The sequence below is a fragment of the Gasterosteus aculeatus genome, chromosome X (assembly GCF_964276395.1).
Source record: "Gasterosteus aculeatus chromosome X, fGasAcu3.hap1.1, whole genome shotgun sequence".
NCBI lineage: Eukaryota > Metazoa > Chordata > Actinopteri > Perciformes > Gasterosteidae > Gasterosteus > Gasterosteus aculeatus.
The window spans coordinates 16228504-16254655 of NC_135698.1; the positions used below are offsets into that span (position 1 = coordinate 16228504).

Here is a 26152-nt window from a genome sequence, read left to right on the forward strand (position 1 = left end):
AATTTAGTACTGCAGAAGAATAAAGTAGCAGTAATACAAAAAATAACTCATAAATTGTAAATGTATAGAAAATCAACTTTACAACCGTTTATTAGAAGGAATTATGTGAACGTTGTGTCCTGTAAGCAGACATATAAACTCTGGTCTCTAACGGAACTGAAACGCTAAAAAAAACACAGATCAATAACCTGCTCGTTACTAATTATCGAATACAAACGGCATGGAAATCGATCCTCCGCTGCCACCGAGGACTCATTTGGGTCACCAGAGTTTAAAGCTTTTTAATTAGAATCGACCGGGATTCTTCGCACGAGGTCCAGGACCAGCCGGGCGAGACGTCCATGTTGTAAGGAAGCGGTTAAAACTCGTCTAACAAATTAATTTAATTCATACAAGTAAAATGATTATAATACTACAAGACCAGATATGTTTTTCTTACATTCTAAATATCTGTCTTTTATGTTTTTCCTAATAGCTAAATGTGTTTAAATATAAATCATGTTTAGTGCAGTAACGTTCTGATTTCACTGGATTCATTTGGAATAACACCGACACATCAGGAAGTTCAAACTTGTCTAGAGACAGCCGGCGTTTATCAGACGTCAGTCTGAGGACACAGAGGCTTCGTGCTACTCATTCCCCTTTAAAACAATCTGAAGTTATAGCAAGCGGCAACTTTGGGTTCTATAAAGTGAGACCTGATTGACAGGTCTCTAATAGACCATAAAGCAGGGGAGGCTTTAGGGCGGGGCTACACGCTGATTGACAGGCCTCTAGTGGCTTTTCCCCTCAAGCGTGACTTCCAAAATGCCAGGATGGGGAAGGCCGACATGACAAACTCAAGGCTTCCAAACAGCGGCTGCGTTCCTGTGTTGGTGCATGTGTGTCAGGGGCCGACGTCAGAGATTCCCATGATCATCAATCAGGGTCTCTCAGGTGTTTGTGATGTTACAGTGCATAAACAAGGAGCTTCCAGCTGCTTCGGTGGATACCTGGTGTGAGCACCTCCTCAGTGCCGGTGTAGGAGGAGAACACCTGACCCATGAACTGCTGCCGCTCCCTGTAGTTGTTCTGCAGGTAGTCCATCAGCATCACGTATCCGGCCTGCTGCATCGTCATCACCTCGCAGAACATCTCCAGCTGCAACCACAGAGAGCAAGAGAATAGCTGAAACACTTCTACTGAGAAGTACATGATATATATACACATGTATATGTGTGTGTGTGTGTGTGTGTCTTGTGCGCATGTGTGTGTGAGTCAACAGGTGAAAGAGGAAAGAGTTTGGAGGACGTCTGATCCTCAGGAAAGAACCTTTACGTTGAAAACCTTTTGTGTGTGCGCTTTCACGTGTGTGTGTGTGCGTGCGTGCGTTCAACTTAAACACGAAGATCTTTTGTGAGACGAAATTTGTTTGATGTATTGAGTGCTTCTGCTTGGCCGTCAATCACTCACTTGGCCCAGGGCAATGGCACACCCACCCACACACACACACACACACACACTCACACACACACACGCACAGCCTCGCCTATCACTTTGTGTGTCTTCTGGTATGATAATTCCTCCTTTCAGCTGCTTCAACATGTTTTCTAAAAGCTTCTTTACGGACGTTTTCTGTAGTTGTGTGACTTGTCTTCTGGAATCTGGTTCTTAAAAGTTCAAACCACTAAACTAAACCTTGAGCTTCAGACGCGCTTCCACCATGGAGACGGGGGACGAACACGCCACTAACCAGGCACAAATGTATTTATTCAGCATGTAATGCTAGAAAAAACACCGCTTTCGTTATGACGTGTGGTGAATCTTGTGGTTAGTTCACCTTTGAGTCCTGGGGAGATAGTACTAATGGTAGTAATACAGATCATGGACACCCGAATGGTTTTAACGTGTTTTATTCTCGCTTCTCGTGTGTGCAGCCGGCTCACTAAGAAGAACCCCTCCTCCTGTGAAGCCTAGCGTCTGAGGAGAGGTTATAAGGACAAAGGAAAGACAAGTCGTTGTGCATCACCGGTGTACTAGAATCTCCAACGACACCGAAACTACAGGCCCAACACGACCGGTAGTTCCTACTTCATGGCTGCTATCGGGTTCTACCGGGCGGCCCCCTCCCTCACCTGGTCGTCAGAGACGGACGCCGTGCTCTTGAAGACAATCCACTCCACGGTCTCGCTGCAGGGTGGCGAGGTCAGGGAGCCGTTGTAGACAAAGTACTTTTCTGTGGAGTTGGGCAGAAGGCCCAGCGGGGCGAAGGGCAGGACCCGGGCGCTCTTCCCTGGAGGGAGGAGACGGGCTCGGGTTAGCAGAGGAAGAGGAGGAGGAGGAGAAGGAGGAAGGCGGAGGAGTCGTACCGTATCTGCTCACGCTGTTGATACCGTCGATGATGGCGCTGAAGTTCAGGTTGTCGTTGACGCTCGTCTGTAAAGTTGTGAGTTTTTTGATCACTTGATGAAACTACGTTTCCACATCCTCTAAATGTTTTCATTTGGATTGTTCATCTCATACTTTTACTCATTTCAACTACTTCTCCATAACTTTGGCTCATTTTATGTACAATCTAGCCGTCAATCACATCTTGACTTGAAGAGATAAAAGTATCAGCACCATCAGGTAGAAATACTCATGTTTACAATGTCCATTTTCTCACAGACGTCTATGGGATCAGAGTCAAATAAAGACTACTGCTCATGAAGTTGTTCTTTTCTTAATGCAAGTGAAATGTGAGATGAAGTAGAATTATTTTAAAATCAGGCCAATCAACAATAACATGACCTTTATAATAATTTGACCTTTTCCAATAAAGCAAAGCTAAAAAAAAACAGAACAGGCTTTTCTAGTTTTTTGTCTGGCGGTTTTCCCACCCTGCTCTCCGCCCAGAACACACGCTAACAGAGCCCCTGGCGTCACAGCACTTTTTCTTCTTTATTTGTCTGAGCGCTGTTCAAATATGACCTCCGTCGGCTCCAACACGCCAACCTGGAGGCAACGCAACGCACAGAGCGAAGCGCGGAGAGACCTCCCTCTGATCCTCGGCATCGTGGTCTTCTTCAATACTGCAGTATTTACACTTTTACTTGGATAAAAGATCTGACAACATATGAAGAGGCTCAAAATGAGTCTTTGTTGTGCAGCCCTTTGATGTAAAGAAACCAGCGGGTCACGTGGCCATCTGCCCTGAGAAGAGGAGGCGCACCTCGAAGAGCACGGCAAGCGCCGTGATCCTCCCTCCGGCCTTGATGGTTTCATCCAGCGAGGCGAAGTGATCCGCATCGTAGCAGTAGATCTGCATCTGTGCGAGAAGAAGAGGAGGATGAAAAGTCCAGTGAGGAGTCACGGACGTGTCAACGAGCTGTCGACTCCTTCTGCAACAGTTCTGTGTGAAAGTTGATGATGAAATAGGCTAATAGTTATAGAGTGAATGTGCTGTTCTGCTACAACGCCCCACGATAACAGAATGTTACTGTAAGATGTTGAAGGAATATGTACGAGAAGATGTGTCACCTCCAGAGGGAACTTGACTCCATCCAGACTGTGTTCGGAGCCCTCTGAGGAGGCGTTGCAGCGCCCCCAGTGGAAGGTGACGCGTCCAACCTTGAACTTTGACCTCAGGCCGCCTCCACTGACGTAGAACTCACCGCCCACATCGACCGCCACTGACAACGGAAGAAGAGATAAATGCCAACGGGCTACACATCATTGAATAAAATCACATGCAGGTCAGATGTGTCCTTCAAAGCGCTGAAGACCTCTAATTGAATCGATGGATTCTAAATGTTCAGAAGATCAAAAGCGCTCGTGGGCCACACAGTACTCCACTAACGCCGCCATTACAGCGCCAGACAATGAGTCCGCCTCCTTCGGGTCGCTCTTTGTTCGCCCGACAAAGGCTGCCTGCAGGGCCCGAACGACCTTTGATGGTGTAACCGCGGCGAAGCGTCTGCCCTTTCATCTCCTGTGCTATCATGTACGTCTCAGTTAATAGGTAAGGTACCAAAGTCTTGATAGCTGCTGTATCAAGACACCTGGTGTAGAAACTTCATATTTAATACTTTCATGAACTTAGACCAACATCCGACGGCTCTTCACGTCGTTGCTGGAAAGCCTCCGTGTGTCCTCATGCTCATCTCAACTTGTTCTATTATGTCTTCCTTTAACCTTGTGTCGGCAAATATTGACTCAACTTGTTGCTGATTGTCTCCTGTTGAAAGGTGTGTTTGTGTATCAAAAGGCATGAACTGATGCATGCGCTCCATCAATCAACTGTTTTAATACTGAAATCCTCATTTTGTGGCTGCGTACAGCCGATAAAAAGGTTTAAGTGAACTGAATGGTTGCTGGATTGTGCGCTGAGAGCATCTCCACTGATAAAAGGCTTCTTTGCAGCTGGCGAGTGAACAACAACCACAACAGAGTGCTTCTCTTTCCCCTCAGGGTCGCGTTGCTAAGAAGCACCGGGCTCCTCTTTTAGGAGCTTTTTTTTGTTTTTAAATAAGGTGGGTTCCCTCCTCGTCTAAATTTCCCTCACAAAGACCTCGAGGGCTCACTGTAGGCTTTGTGCGTCCCACCATTAGAGGGAGGAGACGGATAAAGGGCTCTCGATCCACTGGAATGAGAAACTGGAAACTGTACCCTTTAAACCGGGTCTGTCTGCTTAGACAACACACCCCTTTATATGGCTTCATATGCCTTTAAGGAACATTCATATACATCTAAGAGAATAGATCCTGGCAGTGTGCTACATTTTAAACCAATTTTACCTTCACTTGAGATTACTTTCATTTTATTAATGCAGGCAGGGGACTCTGATATCACAGATGAACAATCCCCAAACCTGAAATACGGATCATTGATGCCCTCTTTCCTTAGTAACGGTAACTCTGATCTGTGATCCGATCCAAAGCCTCGGTGTCACCACCCGCTCTTCCACACTCTCATTTCCTTTGCATATAAACGTATCGATGGAAAAGACCGGTCCACCGGCTGTGGGAAGCGACGAGCACTGTCCGGTCCTCCCCAGCGGCGGGGTCTGGACCTCTCACTGGTCCGGACCGCTTACCGGTCTTGCCGTCGTTCTTAATGGTCGTGGCGCCGGTCGTCGGACTCTCCCAGCCTTCGAACGACAGCTTCTGGTACTGCAGCTTCACCTGGGCCAGGTTCTCCTCGATGTCGATGGGGGACTGCTTGGCGTTGCTGCAAGACGGGAACTTCTTGGCCCAGTTGTTCTGATTCAAGGTTCCTGGAGGGAGAAAAACAGTGTTCAGAAAAAGCTGCTTCGGTCCCGTTCAGAGCGACCAAGAAAATAATAACTAGAAGACTAGTCCCACAAAGGTGTTGTGAAAAAAAACAATTCTAAATGGGGGTTTTTCTAATTCCAAAGTTGGAGAAAAGCCTTTAGTAATGGCTCATAGCTGCATAACCACATATTAAAAAAATACTGATAAATACTGATCACTGCGGTGCTTTGACTAACTGACGCTTTGACTATAAGAAGTTCACTCCTTTTCAACCGATGTTATTTGGTCCACCTCAGCTTCTACTTTGCTATTTTCTTCACAATAATCTATTTAAAGGATCGCTAACTGACGTAGCTTTAATCGCCACCTCCTACTTGCCAAGCAAGCTTTCGAAGCGCTGTATTCTGTAAAATGAAGGTTGTATGCACACAATTGTTTGGAAAATATATCTAAGTATGAACAGGGGGCAGAGATCACAGCATGAGGGGCCGTTCACAGGTGTGCAGCTCCGGGAGAGCTAGCGCTGAGCTAACGAGCTAATAACCTCCAGCTGCTCTGCCGCACTCCGGCTTCCAACATCGGCTCTCACGGTTTTTTCCTCTAATTGGGGTCAAGGTCCACGTTTTTCAACGTTCGAGCGCAAGTTTCCCAAATCCAATGTCGTTCCGCTAACAATGCTGCTCGAAAAGAAAAGAGCTCAGCTTCAGGTTTCCTCTTCGCTTTCGACCACAAAGAACACACAACATGACGGATGCCATGAATACAGTAAGGAAAGTGCTGCAGCCAGGAAGACAAATGATCATTCATTGTGTGTGTGTGTGTGTGTGTGTGTGTGTCAGCTGCACTTCCAGCACCTCGTATTCTTGTCCAACTGATCTACAACCTCAAACTTTTAGTTTCCCTTTTATTGCAGAATTAATCCGAGCAGCATGTGACGTTGCTCATAAATCTCGATATAGGCGACTGCTGCGGCGCCTGGGGATTCGTTCCCATTAGCTCATATTTAAGAGAAGTTGCTGTGTCGTATATTCCATGTAACACATCCTCACATGCCGCACATTAAGGGAACATCACTGTTTTAACGTTCTCAACAATGATTTTTTTATTGGGTTTTAAAGCCTTGAGTTCTGAAAATTGGCCGTCTCCATCTTGGCTTTTTTCAACCAATAAGCAGGAAGCGACCATTTAAGGACTGAGGAGGCTGTAGAAATGGCATAAATCTGGTAGAGATCTGTCAATGAGCGTTTAGCCCCGCCCTAAAGCATCCCCTGCTTTATGGTGTATTACAGACCTGTCAATCACTGCGTAGTCCCGCCCTAAAGCATCCCCTGCCTTCTGGACTATGAGACCTGTCAATCAGGCTGTAGCCCCGCCCTAAAGCATCCCGTGCTTGATGATCTGTTTGAATCTAAATGGACCATCATTTACTAAATGAACATCAGGCTGTATTGAATGCAGTTTGTAGTTTTGGAGGTAAGAAAATGTAGTTCAGCGTTACCAAAAAGTGGTCAATGCAAATTTGTATTTTGATGCATTTCTCTTCAAACTTTTGAAATAAGGTCAGAATTTGACGTTTACTAACACATCAAGGGAGCTGAAAGGTGACGTGGTGACCTGGTTCAGACCACAAAAGGGTACTGAGATGAATTAGTGTTTAATTCCTGCTACTGATCATCTTTACATCACAATCCAAAGAGAACATAAGTCTATTTACCTCAAAACGACTCGTTGAATATTAAACTAGACAAGATTGAATGTTTAGATGACTTGAATACATTAACGCAGGACAAGAAAAGAAAGCTTGTCAACCCAAAGTCTGTTTAGTACTCTTATGACATCCGACAACCATGTTAGCAGCTTTTCCCACACCAGGTTTTCAAACATTAAAAAAATATTCCTGTCAAGGTGTGGTTTATTTCTTGTCTTATTTTGTAGTTTTCTGCTTCTTGTCTCCCTGGGTAACTTCACTTCCTGCCTTGTCCCGTCATCCCCTGTGATTGGCGGATTGTTTCCACCTGTGTCCAATCACCTGCACCTCCCTAGTGTATTTAAGCCGTGTGTGTCTGTTGTCACTTGTCGTGTCATTGTTGATTGTTGGATTGGTTCCTGCCTGTATTTTTGCTCCGTGGCCCTTTCTGAGTTTTTGACTATTAAAGTATTTTTGGTTTGACGTCTGCATTTGAGTCCTGCCTTCCCTGCATCGTGACAATTCCTGGATTAGATTATTCTAATATTACGTAATCTACCATATTTGGCTGTATGAAAAGCTGAATTAAAAAGCTCCAAACCTAAAGATTCAACTGGATAAATGTTTATGCTGTAAACTCATAAACCTGTCACTCCTCTGACTCAGAGCGGGAGGTGTTAGCGAGCGGCTATGGAGTTATATTTTGTGCCACAATCCTGAGCGCGTAATTTCAAGTATTGAGCACAGAGAACTATATTTTAGCAAAGAAAAACATATTCCGTGCGCGCAGTTTACTCTGGTGCCCTCTCTACAAACTGATGGAGACCAACAGCCAATCACAATTGACCTTCTTTAATTCTGATTGGTTGGTTTTGTGGCACAAATGTATGGCGTTATATTTGTGCCACAATCCTGAGCGCGTAATTGTAAATTTTGAGCACAGAGAACTATGTTGTAGCAAAGAAAAACATCCCGTGCGCGCAGTTTACTGAGGTGCCCTCTCCACAAACTGGTTTTCTGCGCGCAGGCAGCCGTTGCTGCGCTCTCTCTCTCCACCTCTTCACGCTGCGCTCGCTCGACGTTTCACTCACGCGCTCGCTCGACTTGCAGCAGCGTTACATTTGTGCCACAAAACCAACCAATCAGAGAATTAAAGAAGGTCCATTGTGATTGGCTGTTGGTCTCCAATCACAACGCTAGTAGAACTACCTACAGCATCGCGGAAGCTCAGCGAGTTGTTGAAGTTTGCAGCATTTGTGCTAAATGCTAATGGCCTGGATTAAAACATTTGGTGTTCTCATCATTTGCTTCGGTCATGTCTGATGGTGGCTAGTCGGACTTCTAATATCACTCGTTTTCGTCTTCTTTAGGAAGCGTTGTGATTGGAGACCAACAGCCAATCAAAATGGACCTTCTTTAATTCTCTGATTGGTTGGTTTTGTGGCACAAATGTAACGCTGCTGCAAGTCGAGCGAGCGCGTGAGTGAACCGTCGAGCGAGCGCAGAGTGAAGAGGTGGAGCGAGCGCAGCAACGGCTGCCTGCGCGCAGAAAACCAGTTTGTGGCGAGGGCACCTCAGTAAACTGCGCGCACGGGATGTTTTTCTTTGCTACAACATAGTTCTCTGTGCTCAAAACTTACAATTACGCGCTCAGGATTGTGGCACAAATATAACGCCATAAAAATGTAACGCTGCTGCAAGTCGAGCGAGCGCGTGAGTGAAGAGGTGGAGAGAGCGCAGCAACGGCTGCCTGCGCGCAGAAAACCAGTTTGTAGAGAGGGCACCTGAGTAAACTGCGCGCACGGAATATGTTTTTCTTTGCTAAAATATAGTTCTCTGTGCTCAAAACTTACAATTACGCGCTCAGGATTGTGGCACAAATATAACGCCATACAAAACCGCAGACCACACGACCACACGCACGCACGCGCGCGCACACGCACACACAAAGAAGTGGTTTTGACTCACCTGCGTACGACCAGTCGATGTCTTCTGAGAACTTGCGCTGGTTCCTGTAGGCGTATCCTCGGGCTGTGAGAGGAGCAGAGATGGTCGTCCATGACGAGCATTAGTGACACACGCAGGACCAGGAAAACATCTCTTTGAAAAGGTCCCGCGTTCACATACACGTATAGCGCTTTTACAGAGGAAGTCGTTTCATTATATCTAGTTTCTAATTTCCAATTATGTGAAAATAATTGCGTATTTTATTGTGGTGAAAAGACACACTTTCCTCCTCCCCTTTGACCCCCACATTCCATATTTTCCTGTGTCCTTCCTAGGTTGCTGCCTTTATCTGATGAATTATGGTGTCAATAAAACCATGTGAGAACTGGAATTAAAACCAACCTGGTCGGAGTTTAGCTGCAAGGAGGAACCCATCAGGTGCCACTATTAAAAACACCTTTCTCTGTAATGACGCGCATTAAAACAGCAGAACTAACGAGGGCTACTGCTCTAAGTCACATCCTTCATTCCATGATTTCATCCTATTACACGTCTGTGGGAAACCGGCATGATTGGAACACAAGTTCTTCACGCTTTTGAGTCCCAAACACACGATCCCTTCGGCCAGGCAATTCTCCAGCTCACGACCTTCCCCTTGACCTTGTGATGAGATGCAAGATGTCGGGGTGAGTTATTGACCCCTGAGCGGCCTGTCCAGGCAGCTGTCACATTAATGAAGTGAGGCCGTTAGAAAGGTCAGAGGTCACATGCCGCCATGGGGATCTAAAAGTGACGCGATGAGGTGTGCATTCACGAGCAGTCGCAGATGGAATTTCCTCCCATGGAGAAAATCAGTCATTTACTACTTTCAGGTACTTATGTTTTAGCTTTCCTGCTCAGTAATTGACTTGTGTTCTCAAATGACACAGACGTTTTCTTCAGGCAACACACCACACAACGAGTCTACGAGAAGGGGCAGAAGTTCATGGAAGACATCAAGCATCCAGAAGCACTTTGTGTGGTTCTTAATTCCCGGCCTGGTAGAACGAGGCGCTGAGGGGGGTTCGATTCCCCCGTGTTATTGTGAGTCAAATTAAAGCTTTTTTTCTGTTACACCAGGTACATGATTCTCACAATAACGCAGCAGTCATTGTGTTCAACTTTCTGATAAGCATAGTCACCACTCTTCTGCTTCACCGGAGGTTCATGAGTTGAAATCCAGTCTCGGTAAAAGCTTCGGACGTATTAGATGTCATGAGAAATCCTAACTATCTGGTATCACTCAAATATAAACCCAAATGCAGAGGTTATACAGGAACCTCTTTAACTACTTTTCTTAATTGAATTTCATGACCCAACCACTTGGTGGGTTCAGCTTAATGGTCTGCGATAAATTGAGAGATGGGGTCTCCTGCTGCGTGGCCTTTATTCCCTCTGAGCTCTGGATGATAGCGGTCTAATCCAAGATTACGTGTTGGACAGTCTGCAGAGACAGGAGGTCGGCCTGCAGGGCGACCTCTTGGCCACGAAGACCCTCGTACATGGAAAGCAGGCTGCCAGTAATCTGACTGCTTTAAAACCAGAGTACCAGCATAAGATTAACTCCTTATGAGTAAAGAGGAGATCGCTTTGAAAGTTTGGATCGGTTTGGGTTTTAAAAACTTCCTGCAGGGGGGATTTTACAGAACAGAGGAACAAAGGCGCAGCAGAATGAGGGACTTTCTACTTGCTTCAAATTAATCGCAGGAAAAATGTATTTTTCACAGAAGACATGTGAGTGGACTTTTAACAAATATATGATTATTAGATTGTCTTGATCCAGAACGGCTATTAAATGGATTTATGGAAGAGTGAATTCTTTAGGAGTTTTAAAATAACATCTCTGATGCGCTGTGTTAGAGTAAGAGTAGGACAGACATCCCGTTAAAAATCAGAGCGACGTTCCCCTTTATTGCCATTAGGCCGCTGAATCCCGCTAACTTCTGCATAAAAAAACAAGACCGACAGTCGCTGAGGGTTCGCAGTAGAGCTGTGCGCTACACCGGTTCAAACGGTATACCGGAATAAGATCTCCTACGGTATGAATTCCTCACCGTTCACTGACGTTGATCTTCGGCAGGGGACAAAACATTTTTTACACGTCATCGAGGGGCGCCCAGCGGTCGGAGCTACTTGTCTTACGTGTGTTGATGGTTATAACTTTATACGGACAATGAATAACCAGCAACAAACACTCTTTAACAGGGTTTTTACCCTGATTTATTGCAAAGTGCGCCGAGCCTCCGGTGGCAACACTAGCAGCCACAACAAGCTAACGCGCTAACAAGTTAACTCGCCAGCCAGTTGCGACCAAGTTGGCTCGCGAGCGGCGAATAGCTGTTCGGGTAGCCGGCGGCCCTTTTCGGGGTCAATTAATGAATGTGTGTTTACTTGAAAGAGCAATACCGTCACATATCGGGATACCGTCAGAAGCTTTAGGACTATATATATATATATATATATATATATATATATATATATATATATATATAAATAATAGGCCTATAAATAGGCTACCGTGATATGGATTTATGGCCATACCGCCCAGCCCTACTTTGCAGTATCGTCTAAAACCAGAGTTTGAGTAGTAATGTCATAAAGCGCAGAGCCACAATAAATGAGTAAAATTAAGTGAAACCAAAACTTTGTTAAAGTTGCATTATCTGTAGTGACCAGCAGGGGGCAGCTTCTCTGGTCCATAGTCTATGAGAAAATGACTCCACATCTCTCTTGGTTTGTTCCCTCAGTAAACATGAGCTTGTGATCTCAATCTCTAGTTTCAAGTCTTCTTCAACACAGCATGATTTAGTAAATTATGGTCCATTTAGAGTCAAACAGAACATAAAGCAGGGGATGCTTTAGGGCGGGGCTTACTGGGATGGACAGGTCTCTACGTCCTCCTCAGTCCAAATATGGTAACGTCCGTTTAAAAGAAAGTTGAAGAATGTTAAAGTCTCCCAACTGTTGGCTTCTCATGTGAGTACATGCACCTCTTAGAACAGACTATGGATCTTTGATGTTTTGCAAACTGAGAGACTTTAAAGCATCTTCTCCCGCCATCCAGCATCAGCTACGTTGGAACATGAGCCAGGGTGACCCAGGAGATCTGCCTGTGGGGTCAGTTCAGAGAGAACCTTCTGCAGAAGATGATGTTTGTCTGGTACTCCCGGTCCAGTGGAAGATCACATGATGGTCCACTCATCCTTTCAGTGGAGAAAAAATAAATCCCTGCATCTGAAGAGTGATGAATGGTAAAAATCCAACAGACAACTCTAAACTGTCTCGTTTCTGTCGATTTAAAGAATGACGGGCCAGCAAATTGGAACTAAACCTCCCGATGAGGCCTTCCCGCCACCTTCCCATGAGCCATTGCTTGAACATACATAGAGAACGAATGCGGTTCACGCATTACAGCTGCGTTACAACTTGTGCCGCCTGCAGCTAGTTCCCTTCAAGCGCAGCGATAAAGAAACGGTTCTGAGCAAATGACACCTCCCTACTTTCTGTAACTTTGTCCTGGTGTTTCTTTGCACTCGTTTTCCACTAGAATTTGCTCAGAATTTGATGTGTTTCTTGTTAACACATACTAGGAATTCATAATGACTGATATCAAAGTGGTTGTGATTTGTATGGGCGGGACCCGATGGGAAGTTGAGAGGTGGAAATGGAAACCAGACTGTAAACAGAAGCTCTGAGACCTGTCTGCTCCCCGAGCGGCACGTCAGCACCAGCCTATTACATGTGTGTGTGTGTGTGTGTGTGCGTGCCTCGGTATGATGACCAAACCGGAGCCTTTGCCAACGAAGACCTTCTGGAGTTTAAATATCTGACGATGTAAATTAGTTCTTACAGCTTCGGTTTAGTGACGGCTCGAAGAAAACATTGTTGCTCAATCCCGCCGGTGGTAACATGTTGTTGGATTATTTGGTTTTCTGGATGTTCATCCATTAACAAAACTTCACTGTGGGTATTATTCCCATTACAGGCGGCCTTACTGGAAAACACCTGCAGAGTTTGTCACAGAGTCACTATGTGAGAACGGAAACAACGCACACAAAAAGGAGCCCTACTCCTCCTCCAGCACCACAATGAGGTTAACGCTCCGGGTTTCCAGCTGAATATCTAAACAACTATCGGATGTTTCGCTATGATACTTTATTCAGACATTCATGATCCCCAGAGGATGAATCCTGCTCACTCCCCCTAGCACAAAGTTAGCATTCCTGGTTTTGAAGGAAATATCATCCATTGTATGAATTGTAATGATATAGGTACAGAGAGAGAAGTTCATCTTAGAACAAATCGTAATAACTTTGTTTTTACATTACATTACAGGTCATTTAGCAGACGCTTTTATCCAAAGCGACTTACATTACACTTTAAACCCATGGCTTTTTTCACATTTTTGCCCGGGGAGCAATTAGGGGTTAGGTGTCTTGCTCAGGGACACTTCAACATGGAACAAGGGGCAGCCTGGAATCGAACCACCAACCTTGTGCTTCCCAGCACACCTTCTCTAACCCCTGCGCCACGACGACCCCGCTTTTTTCATGCTTTCATATCAAACATTTTGGTTGTTATTTACCACTTTTTGACGAAAAATCTCTTGAGAATTATTGGAGAAATTACCAAAGCCCTCCGAGAGAGAAAAGTGATCTTAAAGAAGCAAAAACAGGAGCAAGAGAGTAAAGCAGAATGGAGAGAAAGAAGGGGGGGCTGGGGCGGGACTGGGGGGGGTAACATGCTTACGTTCCACAGCAAAAGATTGAATGAGTAGAATAGATTGTTCAGCGATTGCTCAGCGTCTGTACGGGAAGAAAAAGAACACAACTGTGTCAGTGTGTTTGCTCAGCGCAGAGCGGGCGGCTCGGCGCTCCGGTCGGTGGGGGCCTGTGGCCCCCAGCCGGACGCTGAATAAGAGGATTAGCCGAAGCCCTGGGAGAGCCGGGACGTCCACAGGCTGCGGGGGTGAGAACCGGTGCCCACGCCAGAATGTGTGACAACACCCCCCCCCCTCACACAGCCAACCGAGCCCCTCTCCTGATGCCGGGGGGCGGGGCGAGGGGCCATGGAGGGGGGGGGGGGGTGATTCCAGTAGGTTAATCTGGGGACAGTCTGGGCTTTTATTTCTTTAAAAATAGGGCCGTACTGGCGGCACTGCGCCATCTTAGTTTGGCTAACTTAAACGTTCACATTTTTTTATGATATCTCGATGTAATTATAAGAATTGTTACTGTACCACAGTCCAGGTTACACTGCAGATTGTGGGTTATGACTCGTCCTGGAGGCTGAGCAAAGGGAGAGAACGGGCGTGTGAGTGTCATACCCCTGAAGCCAGTGTACCCGAGCCAATACGTGATCTCTATCATTGCATTGACTCAATGTCAAGTGTTTTACAACACATTCACTGTGGTGACCACCAGGGGGCGACTCCTCTGGTCCCATAGACGTCTATGAGAAAATGACTACTTCTCTCTTGATTTGTGCCCTCAGTAAACATTGTTAAAATGTGTTTTATGGTCTCAATCTCTAGTTTCAAGTCTTCTTCAATACAGCATGATGTTCATTTAGTAAATGATGGTCCATGTAGAGTCAAATCCTCTCTCTACATCACTCCTCGGTCAAAATTCATTAACTTCCACAAATTTTGTTGAAGTTGGTTCGAAATAAAAACATGGTGACGGCCATAATCCAAGATGGCGATGGGGAAAGAGGAAGTCGACCATGACAATCCCTTTTCCAATTATAGTTTTTTTTGAGATGTTAAACGTTCAGAACACTTGGACAAGTGGAAAGGACATATTTACTGAAGTATCTCTATCTCATGATTAGTGACAGTGGTGATTAATCAGCCTTTAGAAGCTACAGAATTAAGGTTCTTCAACCTTTCTGCAGCTTCTGCTCTCGGTTGTCTGTTCATGTTTCTCTGTGGTTGAAAAAATGAAGTATTTCAAAAAAGTGCATCAAAAATAACACCTCCAAAACTGCCTTCAAATTTGAATCGGAGGAGAAAGAAGAGTTCGACCTCTGAGGCTCAGACAGCACGGTGATTCATGAAAGTGCTCCTCTTGGATTTACACACAACAGAACCTCCATAAAACGCAGAAATCCCCAAGGAGACCACCAACAGGATATCAAAGCACCGTGTCACTGCACTGCAGGCATTAAACAAATGAAAAGTCAGTTCTACCTAAAAGCAAAATCCCTTCAAACTGCGGCTGGGGGCGTCAACAAAAGGTAGAAAACCAAACCCATCAGCCGAACGGAGGCCTCGAGCTCTCCTCATCGATCAGCCGTGCGTATCTTTCCCTTTTAACTATAAATGGCAAAGAACAAAAGCTGCAGATTATCTACAGGCAGAGTCCATCAGCCCTAAAAAGGAAGACAAGACATGAAAGAAGCAGAGAGGAGGGCTTCATATGTGCACTTTGGGAATGAAGGCAGGGAGAACACACAGAGATGAAAATATGAGCCGCTGATGCCTGAATATCATATTTTATGTGTGTCTCAGTAGGAAAACTTGCCCGTAGGTGAGATGCTTTCAGATCATCCCTGAATGTCAAATAGGAAAAGAATAGATATTCTGATTCAAACCGCTGCAGCAGGAAAGATTTTTATGTGTGAATGATGTTGATGCACGCTAATGTCCATGTAAACTAATCGGGTAGCAGTGCAGGTAGCTGTGACCCTGCATCGACGACCGTGGCCTCAAAGACATTACTGTTAAAAATCAGATATGCAGTCTATGGTATCAAAGAAAGGATTTTCCTCACAGATGGGGGTTTAGTTTGTGTTGTAGAAGAATAAGTAACTCGGAAAGACAAAAGCGTTTTGGAAAGTTACACAAATGCGGATGTGCAGATGAGAAACGCCTGCAGATGTGGACTTGTGTTGTATTTACGCAGGTTGTCAGCGCTGACACAGGCGTCCCATCGACACCTGTTCATCATAAACGCTCGCCCACTGGTCACCATGTGCCCGCCTCTGCTGCAGCATCAATCTCAAGCAAACCCTGCAGCCCGAAACCTTCAAACCGACTCTCCGTGTCAGCTCCACTTGTTTACAGAAGAGGAAGATTTAAAAAGGGAAACTGAGAGAGGTGTATTTACTTTAAACTCGGCCGTCGGCTGTGCCAGACTCAGCTTTGTGTTGAAGTCGCTGCTGAGCGGAACACAGAAACCGATTCAAGAGGAAGCACTAAACGTCTGCAGCATGTGGCTGGTGTTGGCATCAATCAGAACAAAGCAGCTGTGTATGTTCTGGGGGACTGGTGGTCTGTAGTTCACATCCATTACACCCCTGTAGCATGCACAGCGTTCCCTTTGGGGTGTAATGTATAAACAAAGTGGTGTCCAGGCGGCCTTGTGTTTACAGAAACCGCCAATCAAACTGACAGGAATTTGATCCCTGCTGCAGCTTCCTGTGTAACCCAGAACTACCCGATGATCGATGAGAAAACGTCAGCTGTAGAAGTATAAAAACCGCCAGGGATTCAAAAACGCATGAAACAAAAGACAAAAGACTGTTTATAAGAAGTGTTTGTAGTAAATGTGACCTTGTGTCCTACATTTCAAAAAATGTTTTCCTGACGTTTAACTAAAGGAAAGTATAACTGGAAAATGGATTGTCATGGTCGACTTTCCCCATCGCCATCTTGGATTACAGCCGTCGCCATGTTTTTATTTCCAACCAACTTCAACAAAATTCGTGGAAGTTAATTTTGAACTGAGGAGTGATGTAGAGAGAGGATACGTCTCTGGCAGAGAGCTGTCAATCAGCGTGTAGCCCCGCCCTAAAGCATCCCCTGCTTTATGGTCTGTTTGACTCTAAATGGATTGCATTTTGAATACGACACTTTTCGGCCCGTAAGTCTCTACAAGTTTCTCTTCTCAATACCCAGTCGCCAGCGAAAGGAGCAGCGGGTGTCCTTCTTTGCCTAGATACCACCACCCCCCCCCCTCTTAAATGTATGAGATGTCTGTTCCAAGCGGAGACGCGGTTTCTAATTGTACGCACGGTGACGAAACAGTTTGTCAGCGCCCCGAAGAAAAGCTTCTCGAACAGAAAAACGACTTAATTAAATACCGGCTGAAAGGACGAAGGAGAGCGCCAACGGCGTGTCCCACAGCAAAGACAATGAGGGAGGAAGTGTGTGTGTGTGTGTGTGTGTGTGTGTGTCTGTGTGTGTGTCTGTGAAGGCCTCTCACCTGTGTTACAAACCTGTTATTGATTCATTTACGCTTGAGCTCGGGCTCAACATGAGCCGGATATCGTTTTCAAAAATCATTTATCAAGGTCATTTTAGCTAATGCTGCATTCAAGTCGCGTAGGATTTCTAAACTGCCAACAGTCAGAGAACACTAAACTCCACGGATGGTGGTTTCCAACCATTTTAACAGCTATATAAATTACCTGTGCATTCCGTTAAACGAAATGTGGTGAAAACTGCAAGGAAAAACATTATATTATTATATTAACATATATTATTTAATTCAAAATAAACAAACCGATAGATTAAACAAACGTTTTAAGTAAAATATTTTTAAAAGGGAAGATACCAACACAATGCCAGTAACACTAAACCTCTATCGCCAGGTTTCCTTCTGAATGTAGCACACATTTTGTACCAAATTTCCACATTTTTGGCACAATAAATTGTGAACTAGAGGCGGGGGCTTCGGTGTTTGTGTGACGGATTGGCGACTGTTGGTCCTAAAGAACGATGGCGACAAGGTTAACGTAGATGCTTCTTCTTCTTCATTCAAGTAGAAGCAAAGAAGGATTTTTCACTTTTCACCCAACTGGCTTCAAATGAAGACTTGATTGACAGATACCACCAGGATGCCCCACCTCCACCCAGATGATGTCAGCGCCCGCATCATCATCAGCGGGGGCCGCCCTGCAGGAGACCACTAATTGCTTTATTTTTTTTACACCTGCGTGAAACCGCTGTTGCGCTTTTGAGTGAAACCCGGCGAACAATCAGCAGCTTATTAACAGGCGCACACTTTGTGACGGTGCCTTAGGGATGAGGGACTATTTTGAGGAATGACCTTATTGAAATTAGGCAGCAGGGGGGCACAGAGGAAATTATGGATTTTACGCTCTGTGGACTTCTTTAACCTTGACACACATCTGTTGGATTCACTAATGTAAAACAATGATGGAAGATGTTTCCTCTTTCATCACATTTTATAAAACAGGTTTTCTCTTTATGAGATTATTTAGTTAAAACGTTTGTTGGTTTAAGCATTGAACATAATTGTTTCCCCAAATTAACCTAACAAATTAGGTTCATAGGGGCATCTCAATATATATAATATATATATATTGTACATTTATAATAGTTATATAATATACTAAATATATATATATATATATATATATATATATATATATATATATATATACATTAATTAATATACTGATTTGTAATAAATCCTTATTATGTTAGATTGTTGGAATAAATGTTAAATATTTAACTGGAAAGTAATAATGCGTGCGTGATACCATTTTTTTTGCATTGAATCATGTTTGCTGAAACTGATTGGCTTCCACCAGCCGCCACTGTACGTCACAGCTCGACCCCCCTCCCCTGTTAGCTTGTAACGCCATCGCTAGCTTGTAATGTCGCTGATCGAGGAATTTAAGCTCTCACTCAAAGGAGGCTGATCTGGATAAGAGGATCAGACCCGTGTCTGAAATGTAAAGTTCTGTAGATACTTGAAGAGGCCCATCGACTCCCTTTGTGCCCCCCAACATCTGCCCAGAGCGCCCCTCCCATCACCTGCTTAGAGCTGGGTGAATGGGCCCTCGACCCACCCGCGTCCTCCACGCTGGCCTTTTTTCTGTTTTACTTTCTTTTGGTGGGTGAAACAGGACTTGAGTAGAGACCACACACTCACAGGCAGCTGAGGAGTGGAGAGAACAGGGGGGGGGGCACGTCAAATGGCTCTCCACCAGCTACCCTACGGGGGCTGCACTTGTTCTCAACCCCCCACCATCCGCGCAACCCTCCACCCCTTTTCAGAGGGACTGTGGGCCAGTCATCCATTACAGAGTCCAGAGCGGCGGTGGGCACTGAGGAGGAAGAAGAGGAGGAGGAAGACGATGAAGACGAGGAATAGGAAGTAGAGGAAGAGAATGACGAGGAGGAAGACTAGGAAGAGAAGGGAGAGGAAGAGGCGGCGGGTGCGTGATAATGGCGGCGGCGCTGAAGAGGCGAGATGGTTGGATAACAAAAAAATAAAAAATCATCCCTCACCCTCTCCGAAACAAGAAAGGAGACAGATTTCAAAGGGGGGGCGGGGGGGAGACGGAAGATGCGCTGCAGCACTGCAAAGTGAAATGAGAAGAGATAAATGAGAGATTAAGGGACGAGGAGAAAGAACGAGAGAAAAGAAATGTTGAACAAGATTGAAGAGGAAGGAAGAAAACACAAAGAAGAGAAAAGAGACCCTGCCCCCCCTCCCATCGAGCTTCAATCTTTACAATCGTTTGTCAAACACTGAGAACCACAAAAAAGTGGGTTGAAAATTTAAAAATAAAAACACACTATAACACTAATTGCCAAATTTAGGATTTTACCTCGGAGAAAATCAGTGGAACTACTGGCCCTGGCATATTTTTTGTGACGTAGTCGTTGTGACTCATTGGTATGTGTACGGATACTTTGATGCTTCGAGTTGTTCATCTTGTTTTTTTTAGCCAAGGACTGAGGAGGACGTAGAGACGGTGTATTTGTCTCTGGTAGAGACCTGTCAATCAGCGTGTAGCCCCGCCCTAAAGCATCACCTGCTTCATGGTCTGTTTGACTCTAAATGGACCTTAATTAACTAAATGAGCATCATACTCTGTTGAAGACGACTTGAAACTAGATATTGAGACCTTTACTGGGGGAATAAATCAAGGGAGAAGTAGTCCTTTTCTCATAGACTTCTATGGGACCAGAGGAGTCGCCTCCTTCTTCTACTCCATTTACTGACGGATTACAGCCTTGTAATCTGCTTGCCATCCTGGCTTCTTGTAGCCAGTAAACAGAAGCTACCATATTTGGGCTGAGGAGGGGTGACCTAGAGACCCCGACCTTGCTAAAGACCCGTCAATCACAGTAGTTTCTATCCATCATTTATTGGATTCCAAACCAGTTCATGAGAACACAGCTCATTCACTTTGTTTTGTGATATTTCAAAACTTCAAGTGGCTCCACCTACTAAACAGCGTTTTTTCTTTTTTACAGTATGAGTGGTGAGCGGGGGGGGGGGGGTTACGAAGACTAATGAAGACAGGAGTGCTGCTTAACCTACACTCCATCACTCTGCAAGGCATCGGAGGAAGAATGAGTTGTGTGTGTGTGTGTGTGTGTGTGTGTGTGCGAGCCCCCCACCCTAACACACTGCGCTCCCACACTTCAGCCTCGGTGTGACAGCCTCCTCTCCGCCACTGGGACAAATCGCAGTGCCATCGTGCGTCACGCTTAAAAGCCTCCCCCTCTCTCCCGCTCTTCTTTTCTCTCCGTTGCAGCTCCCACTCTGTTTGCCCCGCCCTCCCACACCCCTCAATCTGCCTCCCCCCTCTCTGCAGTTGCCCCCTTTCCTACTGTTACAAAACAAATCTCCCCTCTGACAGCATAATTCAGCGAAGCCGGGGCAGAGGAGGCGGCGCAGGAACGGCGGAGGCCTCCTCTGCTGACCTCCGCCGAGGACCCGGCTGGTTGGCCCCCCCCTGCAGCCTGCATTCAGCCGAGGGCCGTCAGAGGGAGAAAGAGAGGGGCGACTCTGGAGGATTCAAACCGGTGGCTCCTGTGTATGCCTGACTGAATGCCGTTGAGCCTAATACCCACTAATCTGTCATCAAACACGCTGCCACAATTCAAACCCTTTTTTCCTTCTCCACACTATCAGCGGGACAGAGACGTCTGTCCAGTAGAAGCTGCTCGGGACAGAGATGGTGGGATAAGGAAAGGGACGCAGGAAGAAAGGAGAGGACAGAAAGGAGAGGTCATACGAGGTGACCATCGTCTGGTTTGTGTCTCGCCTCAAAAGGACAAACAATAAGTTGTTTTCCGGATTGCTTCTTAAACTACAGTTTAACTGGATCCACCTGAACCAGAGCATCAAACCCCAAACTCAGGTTCTTCATCCTGTTGGGTTCCTCAATTCTCTGCCTTCAAATAAAAAGACTAAAAACGTCTTCAATTCAACGTTGATTCCTTCATATCTTTGAGAAGGCCAAAAGATTCCACCGCAAAGAATTTGGTTCACAGACTTTCTTTCAGTTTGTAACAGAGCTTTTAGTCCACATTTTCAATCTGAATCTAAATTACAACTGAAAAAAATCTTAAAATCAAAATGGCAAACTCTCTTTTGGCAACCGAAAGCAGATACCTGGTCGCCTGCTAGGATACACCTGTGAGGAGGAAGGAGCGAGTGGAGAACTAAAAAGTCTCCATAACTCAACTAGAAGTCTAAAACGTATCTCTCTTGGTCCTTGAAGTAAAGATGCTGGAGTCCAGATGACCAGTGAAACCATACGTACATCTTTATTCAACATATCATCCTTCATTGCATCATTCTACAACGTATCACCTTCATACAACGAACCATGCTCATCTTCATGCAACGTATCATCCTTGAACGTATCACCTTCATACAAAGTATCATCCTCATGCAACGTATCAACTTCATACAACAAATCATCTTCATACGACGTATTATCCTCAAAAACAGTTACGAGCTGAAACATTATTAAAAAAACCTTCGGACATCAAACTTATAATATGACCTTTGATTGGCATGCTCTGTGCCCCCCCCCCCCATCGCCCCTGCATGTGTTTGACTGACAGGCTGCCTGACTGTGACGGCCATCTGTCAGCAGACTCCCTGTTAGACAACAAGAGGCCTGGAGGCTCCTGGAGGTTCCAGGAGGCTCGGGCGGGGCGGGGTTCGGCTGGCACTGCCCATTCACAAATATCTTTTGGGAGCACAGATGGCGCTGGAGATTTTTCCTCATGCATCTTTTCTTCCACTGTCAACCATTCTTGCACCACCTCCTCTGCGAGCTGGCACAGACTGTATACCCCCCCCCCCCTCCACCCTCCCGTCTCAGCAAAGCTTCTTTTAGAAGAAAAAAAAAAGCCCAAATGAAAAGCGAGCTTTGAGGCTTTCTGCAGGTACCGAACCGTCAAGCACAGATCCAGGCTCACTGGCCCGGGCACAAAAGATTTCACATCCCTTAAGCTAAAACTGGCTGCGACCAGCTTCCCCTCCCCCTTAATCTTTGTTTCAAGTCTCACCCCCCAAACAGATTCAACCGAGCAGATCAGTGCCCTCCCTGGCACGCTGCGACTGTCCCGTACAGGCTGGGAGGGCAAACCGAAGGATAAGGACTACGAAGCCCCTTCCTGTGGAGACAAACCCCAATTCATCTCCAACAACTTCCTAAACCTCATCAAACCTGCAGGAAGCACTGAGCGGTCCCTTAACACAAGCACTACTGAAATATATTACAGGATTTTAGCAGAGATTGTTCTGGTCCCCCTTTGACCCTCGGAGCAGCATCCTGAAAGCTCGTACAGGACAACGGATAACGCACCGTAGAGAAAACTAAACGTTGTATTCGAAAAGGTTGACTGAAGGAGATACTCAATCGCAAAAACACTGACAGGACTACTGCTACCAAACGTGGTGGGATCGTTTTCTGCTCCTTCCAGCTTTAAAAAGGTCCGGTGTGAAGGATCTGATAGCATCTGGGTAGCTACAGATTTGAACTAACTGAAGCTGAAACCATGCAAGAGAGCCACGAAAAACACCCACAAAGGCCCCTTTATAGGGTCAGTGTTTTGGTTTGTCCATTCCAGGCTACGGTAGAAACAATCCGAACTCCGTGAAGAGGACACGTAGGTACGCTCCGTTCATCCTAGGGTAACCAAAACACAATTCTCTTTTTCAAGAGATTATATGCCATATTTAATTTCTGCCAATAGACCCTTACTGTTTGAACCTTTAAACGGGCAAGTGGTGCCTCCTGTTTCTACATCCTCACTGGCCTCCCCCAGCTGGTGAGAGCCATCTGATAGGGTCAGGAGCTTCAGAAGGTCTACCGAATGGACTTTATACGATTTTTTTCATTGACTCACTCAGATATCTGTAAGAGGCTCATGAAACAATATACTCAAAGTGTTGCCATATAAGTCTGAGCCAAAAAGGCAAACTTTATTACACCTCTTAACATTAAAAAAGGCAGGTCTACTCCTTTCACAATAAAAGCCCTGGGCTACGTAATTGTTGGCCAGAAGGATCTCACTCAAGCATGTCAATTAAAGGAATCCAAATTAAATCTCTTCAGTAGCAATTTAGTAGCTTCCTATCCAATGCCGTTTTAGTCAAAATTAAATACATGAAATATGCATTTGAAATACATCATGAAATAAATAAATGAGGCAATAAATACATAAATATGAAATACATTTAATTATTTCATGGTACTTTTATTTCATAATGCCACTTTTCATTTCCAGAGACTTATTTCACAATGCCGTTTTACATTTCACGTTCTTATATGCAAATCAGGGGGCGTGGCTACATCTAACATTCAGAAACGACAACAGAGCCGTGTGCAAAAGAAGGCTGGCTAAGGGACGTGAGTGTTGATATAATGGAAGACATCTGTGGGCTCCGAGATAGAATGCTAGCATTAGCAGATCAAATCGATCAACATGGGTTTTCTGCAGATACGATTTTGACACATATTGAGGGTTTTTTTGGAAATACTGGGGCGGATAAGTGCTCTTCAAGATGTATACATAGACGACGAAGTTTTAAATTGTTTAAGACTGATTGAGCACCGCGTGCGTGTGCTCAATCAGTCCAAGTTGAAGAAGTTAACATTAGCGCTGGTACTACAAGCACAGGTGCTGGACGCCCGCCTCTGGATATTCCTGGCGACAAGCTGGCTAACTTTGTGTTGTTTGTGTTTGTGTGTTGAATATTCTATTCATTTAGGATTGTATTGGTTTTATATACAATGATGAACATAGCAAGCAGCCCTGACTCAGAAAATCTAGCTCTATAGTGAGAAACCTTCCGACACTTCAGGCCTCCACCCAAACTACGAGTAGTGAACCGGAGGAAACGCGTAGTTCGTCATCACGATCCGCACAAGTGAAATACATTTGGGTTTTCTGTCAGATCCTTTGAATCCTTATCAAAAATGTTTTTGAGTATTACTGAACCTGCCTTTTCATACATGGCTCCATCCCTGCTGCATGTTTCTCTGCACCTTTTTCTTCTTTTTTTTTAAATGCAGTCCTTTACTTTTGACAACTTGGAGACCACCGTCTAAACTTTCAGCTTCACAAGTCTCTTCAGAAAGCAGCAGGGCTGCTTGGAAACAGCCTCAACATCTTCTAAAAACGTGCATGGATTTCTCTCTCGCTTCCACCAGCACCGCGCATTAGTTTTGCAGTGATTGTATCCGTTTCTGAGAATATGGCGTTGTTGTTGTTGTTGTTGTTGTTGTTGCCAGATATGGAGCCTCTGACACCGTTAATAAGCCGCTCAGACTACCGTGTCCAAACTCCTCTTTTCACGCTCTGACAGCTCCGGGGTTCGGAGCTGATTTCCCTGCGCCTCTCAAAACGTTTTAATCCGCGCTCCCACAGACCCTGAAGGGAGCGGAGACACGCTCACACAACCCGTCATCCATTTCCAACAACGTCTCCAAAGGCGCACCGCGCGTTACGCACCGCGGGGCTCATTCTGTGAAACAAAGCAACACCAACACAAAATCTCATCCCGACCATAAAAATGACAGGAACGCAGCTTGCACGAGGCCATGTCTGTTTTGGGAAGGAGCTCACGTCATCGCATCACAATAATAATACACAATAAAGTTGGAAAGCACTCTGTCTCCACGTGAGGAGATTTAAGCCGTTCTGCGCCGTTTAAGGACAAACCGTGGAGGGTTGCGCGTCTTACCTTGCTGGCAGATGAGGACGAGAAGTCCCGCCGGCAGCAGCCAGCAGCGCGTCGTCTCCATGTCGCGGAAAAGAGATCTTGCACAAACGGTAAATACACAAAACGGCAACGTTTCTTTGGGGGGCAGGTCCCGGTCCGCCCGCAGCCCTCACAGCTCCATCACCATCCGCTCCTTCCTGGTCGCTCGGCGGGCTGTGGTCTTGCTGCCTCGTGTGCGTGTGAGTGTGTGTGCGTGCGTGCGTGTGTGTGGTAAAGATCCCGGTTCCCGGTGCGCCGCTCCGCTCCGTCCGCTCTCCTGCGCACCGACTGGCTGACTGAAGCTGCACCGCCCCCAACCCGCGCACCCCGGCCCGCGTCCTGCGCACGACCAACACACCCGACGATGTAAATGTCCCTTCAATCAATCAATCTTTGATTCATGCTTTTTGTTTATTTAGTGTTTCCATCGGAGCAGGGCGGGAAATAAAACAGGAGGTCTTTTTGGGAATTAGTAATAAGTTTAAGGGGAGATAAAAAGAATTGAAAAGAGAATAATGGAAGGAACAAAGAAAATGAAACTGAAGATGAATAAATGGGAAAAATAAAAATGAGAAAAAAAGAGCTGGAATCCCACATAACGAATTTTGAAACAAATTTTAATAAAAAATAATTTGACAAGTTAAGCTTGAATATATATATAGCAGGACCAGATCATTATCGCCCGAAGTTGGCTGGGATGGACTTCAGCCCCCCCCGCGACCCTGTGTGCAGGATAAGCGGTTTGACAATGGATGGATGGAGGACCAGATCATGTTGTAAGGGGGCCCCCAGTGAGCTGTCGGCCCCTATGGAGCCCCCATGGCTTTGAACTTTGACTTTGAATCTTCCGATTAGAGGACGACCTCAGATGCTCCTTTCTTATAATAACACAGCGTAGAAACCGTGTGAAGCCCCGTCGTCCTCCCGCCCTTCGGCCGCAGAGGGCAGAGGTCACGTTATCCTGTTAAATGTACAACCCTGTCTGAGACAATTACATGCCCCCGCCCTCTTTTTTTGACACATTCAGCATCGGCTCCACTTCTCAGAACCGGAGGTTACTGCCTGGTCCAAAACTTTATAACCAGAAGTACTGCTTCTGTTCCAACCTTTCACAATGCGCTGATGACGCAGCCCAGGTCCACCGCACAACGGAGCTTTTCCAGTGGTTTATTCCTCCCACGCTCGGTGTGTGTCGGCCTCGGGCTACAAACCCAAACAACAAATAACCCAAATGCACATCATCATCAGCCTGC

The 26152-nt window shown here is 45.7% G+C and overlaps 1 protein-coding gene across 6 annotated transcripts in view; it reads right to left on the reverse strand.

Moving 5' to 3' along the window:
• The window catches only part of ptprz1a (protein tyrosine phosphatase receptor type Z1a), a 47920-nt gene extending 22307 nt beyond the window's left edge, over positions 1-25613 (reverse strand). For all 6 annotated transcript variants that reach the window (XM_078083056.1, XM_078083055.1, XM_078083053.1 and 3 more), the window contains exons 1-8: positions 24882-25613; positions 8887-8949; positions 5054-5233; positions 3499-3650; positions 3191-3286; positions 2349-2415; positions 2115-2272; positions 993-1140 (exon numbers count right to left, since the gene is read on the reverse strand). In XM_078083056.1, the coding sequence (XP_077939182.1) occupies positions 993-1140; positions 2115-2272; positions 2349-2415; positions 3191-3286; positions 3499-3650; positions 5054-5233; positions 8887-8949; positions 24882-24942 (925 nt within the window). In that variant the 5' untranslated portion in view covers positions 24943-25613. The remainder of the gene's footprint in view (positions 1-992; positions 1141-2114; positions 2273-2348; positions 2416-3190; positions 3287-3498; positions 3651-5053; positions 5234-8886; positions 8950-24881) is intronic.
• Between the last annotated feature and the right edge of the window lie 539 nt (positions 25614-26152).